Source organism: Diadema antillarum, unplaced genomic scaffold, assembly GCF_040938485.1.
Source record: "Diadema antillarum isolate AM-2024a unplaced genomic scaffold, OU_Dant_1.0 scf00000131, whole genome shotgun sequence".
Classification (NCBI taxonomy): Eukaryota; Metazoa; Echinodermata; class Echinoidea; order Diadematoida; family Diadematidae; genus Diadema; species Diadema antillarum.
In genome coordinates, this window is record NW_027271020.1 from 2,961,209 (window position 1) to 2,964,769 (window position 3,561).

General features: G+C 41.9%; 1 protein-coding gene across 1 annotated transcript; it reads right to left on the reverse strand.

Moving 5' to 3' along the window:
• Positions 1-2,043: 2,043 nt before the first annotated feature.
• Positions 2,044-3,237, reverse strand: LOC139720670 (solute carrier family 35 member G1-like). Its single transcript, XM_071632026.1, has one exon. The coding sequence runs from the start codon at positions 3,235-3,237 to the stop codon at positions 2,044-2,046; it is 1,194 nt and encodes a 397-aa protein (XP_071488127.1).
• Between the last annotated feature and the right edge of the window lie 324 nt (positions 3,238-3,561).

Consider the following 3,561-nt stretch of genomic DNA (forward strand, 5'->3'; position numbering starts at 1 on the left):
TCTTCTCTCTTTCTTCTGCTCCTTCGCCATCGTCTTCTTTTTCTTCTTCTTCTTCTTCTTCTTCATTGTTCCCCCAATCGGAGGTAGCGACGGATATTTGGATCGTATGCACAAGTTCCTATAATATATCAACATTATATCCAGTGTTTCAACAGAAACTGTAATTTAGATTAGATGAGAGCAATAAAGCATTGTTTACTAATGGAATGTTATCTAATGTACTACCCTGTCATTACGAAATAGCACCCGAGCCCTTGTGATGTTCATGACTACAAACAAAACATGGGCACTAAAAGTGGTTGCGGTTGATTTTGATACGAGATAGCCAAGGGCAAAAATGAATGATCATAACTGAAGTGGATCAATGATCATAGCCGTAACTGGTATAAATCTTTGGTGGTAGCTTATAACGAATATTCTCCAGCATATATTTCATTCGAACGCTCTGATAGTAGCCTACCTCATATTTGAACTTCAACAACAAAGAGGAAAAAAACAGACAGAATGGGTGATTTTTTTTTCTTCACACTTTAGATGGAGAACCAAAGAATTGACCCACGACAAGCTCTATCTCTGACGGTCATGTTATATCCCTGTGCTTTAGTCACTCATAGTTTCCGAAAGATAGAAATAGATTCATCGATTTAGCCACTTTAACGTAGGTAAATAAATCATTTTGATATGATATCTCCTATAGATTATTACTGGGATATCGATCCTGCAATCAGTAGGCCTAAGTGCATTAGGAATGCAGACATCCCCCCCCCCCCAAGTTGTTTACCTTTTTACACCCACAACACAACCCTAAATCCGCGCTCACAAAGGAAAACATCTCATGCACTGTCCTTTATCGGAATCGGTTCTTCGTGCATCCACGTATTTCTTTTTCCACGTGTTTTTAATCGCGAAACGTAAAGGGAACAAAACATGACTCGTGCTCAGAATTTAACACTTATTATAATCATTATTAATGTTATTATTATCATTATTATTATTATTATTATGACATTGTTTTTTCTATCCAGGGTGCCTTCCCTCCCCCCCCCCCTCCCCCCACCCCCTCTCCGTGTTACCACTGTTTTGCAAGAAGGTCCTGCCATTATTATCACTCTGGCTTTCAATGTACCTATTTGTTTATACACCTGGGTCGAGAGGGACACTGTGTTTAAAAAAAAAATGTTAAAGGACAAGTTCATCTTCATAGACATGTGGGTTGAGTGAATGCAGCATTATTAGTAGAACCCATCAGTGAGAGTTTGAGGAAAATCAGACAATCCGTTCAAATGTTATGAATTTTTGAAGTTTCTGCTTAGTCACGGCTGGATGAGAAGACTACTATAGCTTGTGATGTCACATGTGACGATATAAAATAAGAATAAAGAAAATTCAACATATTATTTTGACTTCTCTCGCATAATAAAAGAACACTCGACTTCTCTCTTTCAGAAGGCAGGGGGAATAATATTACCCTTGGAATACGTCAGCAACAAGTCGAAGAAATGTGCACTTTATTCAAAAAGTAAAGTTTTTGTGAAATTCTCTTTTTATATTCCTTATATTGTTGTACGCATGCGACGTCATACACTGTAGTAGTCTTCTCATCCAGCAGGGACTGCGCAGATACTTCAAAAATTCTTAACTTTGGATCGGATTGTCGGATTTTCCCCAAACTTTCACTGATGTGTTCTACTAATATTGTTGCATTTACTCAATCCGCATGTATATGAAGGTGGACTTGTCCTTTAATAAAAAAAGAAAAAAAAAACTTGTCCAAGGACAAGGACAAGTGCTATACTGTATGCAAACTTGGGTCCTTTGTTTGGGAATAAGGAGTCTTATCCATTGTGCCACAGTGCACACACTATGAAGTTTGATTATTATAAATTGAAAAGAATATATATATTTACAGGAAGACAAATACAACATGAGAAAAGAATGAAAAAGCACACTGTAACCAGGGAGGTTCTCTCTTCCACCTCCCTGCTGTAACAATCTTTTGCCTCTTGCATGGAAAAAATAGATTACAGTAACTTGCTTGTTGCTTTAGCTCACATCACTCTCACTTGCGGCGACGCTGCACCCGTCAGGTTTGTCGTCAGAAAGCCTCTTTTTAGAGGGAGGCGACTTTTTGCCAGTAATGCCAAGGAACCCTGTCACAATCAAAGCAGTTCCTATAATTGTGATGTAATTGGGGACGGTCCCAAAAAGAAAGTATTCGAAGATAAAGGCAAACATGATGTCGATCGAATGGATTAATGTCACTTTCGCAGCCGGCTGAGATTTGAGGGCTATGAAGAATAAAACCTGCGAGAGGAAATTGCAAATGCCGTTCAATATGATTGAGATGCGATCCAAGCCGCATCCAGGGATTGACCATTGATTGGTGGCGGAAGTCACTACTGCGGTGAAGCACATGCCGAACGAGGAGTAGAGGGTAAGCATGACCATTGGGGTCATGCCGTACAACCCGAGTTTCCGCAAGATGATGATGATTACGGAGTTTAAGAAAGCTGCCAGGACACTGAGCGAGGCGCCCAGGATGCTGGAACTGGACTCAGGATCCCCCTGCTCCGAGAGATCAAAGAGGAAAGAGGGCTGCGCCACCAGAAACACTCCTGTTAGCATCACCAGGCCTAGGACGGCGTCCAGAATCGAAAACTTCTCCTTCAGGAGCAGCCAACCCAAGAAACCGGTGAAAACGGGACTGCAGTATTGTATCGCCTTCGCGTTGGCCACAGGCATGATTTGGTACGTGTAGAAAATGACAATTGTGTTAGTGGACCCCAGGATGGCGCGCAAGAGTAAGAGGAAGTAAGCCGCTCGTGAATATTTGAAGGATGGTCGTTGAAAGACTATGATAGGAACACAAATTATAAGCTGGATGGCAAAGCGGGTGAAAGCTATCTCATTTGCTGACACTGAACCCCCAAGCTGCTTGACGGTCATGCCAGAAAAGGCTATGACGAGGGCTGACAAGACAGTAAACCAGATGCCCCTTTGTCTCAACAGCATGTCCTTACGTTGTAGCGATTTGTCATTCTGGTGCATTTCACTGTTGTTGCTCTTTGTGTCTACATGCACATCCTCAGTAGTTGTGTCGCCTTCAAACGCGTCATTGTCCAAGCCAGCTCCTGCCCCACCACCACAAGATCGCCGATGGAGACCTACTACACTGTTCATGTCGGGATCAGTCCAATCTCCCATCGTCTCCTGCCCACCATGCACACTTTCAGCCATCGTGTCCTTATTTAGCCCTCTATATTTAAGTTTTCTCCTGAACGCTGCGTATCATTTTACGTGCACTCCTAAGATCTAACATGTTGCATATCATGACAGACTTCAAGATGATATTCTTTTGCGGCATTATCAACACTGGCTGAATCCGATGACCCTGAATAATCAGATCGTAATGGACACTTTGAAACCAATCACATACGCTGTTGCCGCATGACACCAGACACTAATTCCTGACCTTTGCTCCCCTGTTTGACGCTGATAACTTTTGTGACTGCTATAAATAGTCTTCAGAATGGACAATTGACGTATGAAGAGCATTCAAAC

What these genes read in the sequence shown, in the direction of transcription:
- LOC139720670 (XM_071632026.1), bottom strand. Translation starts at nt 3,237, where the DNA reads ATGGCTGAAAGTGTGCATGGTGGGCAGGAGACGATGGGAGATTGGACT.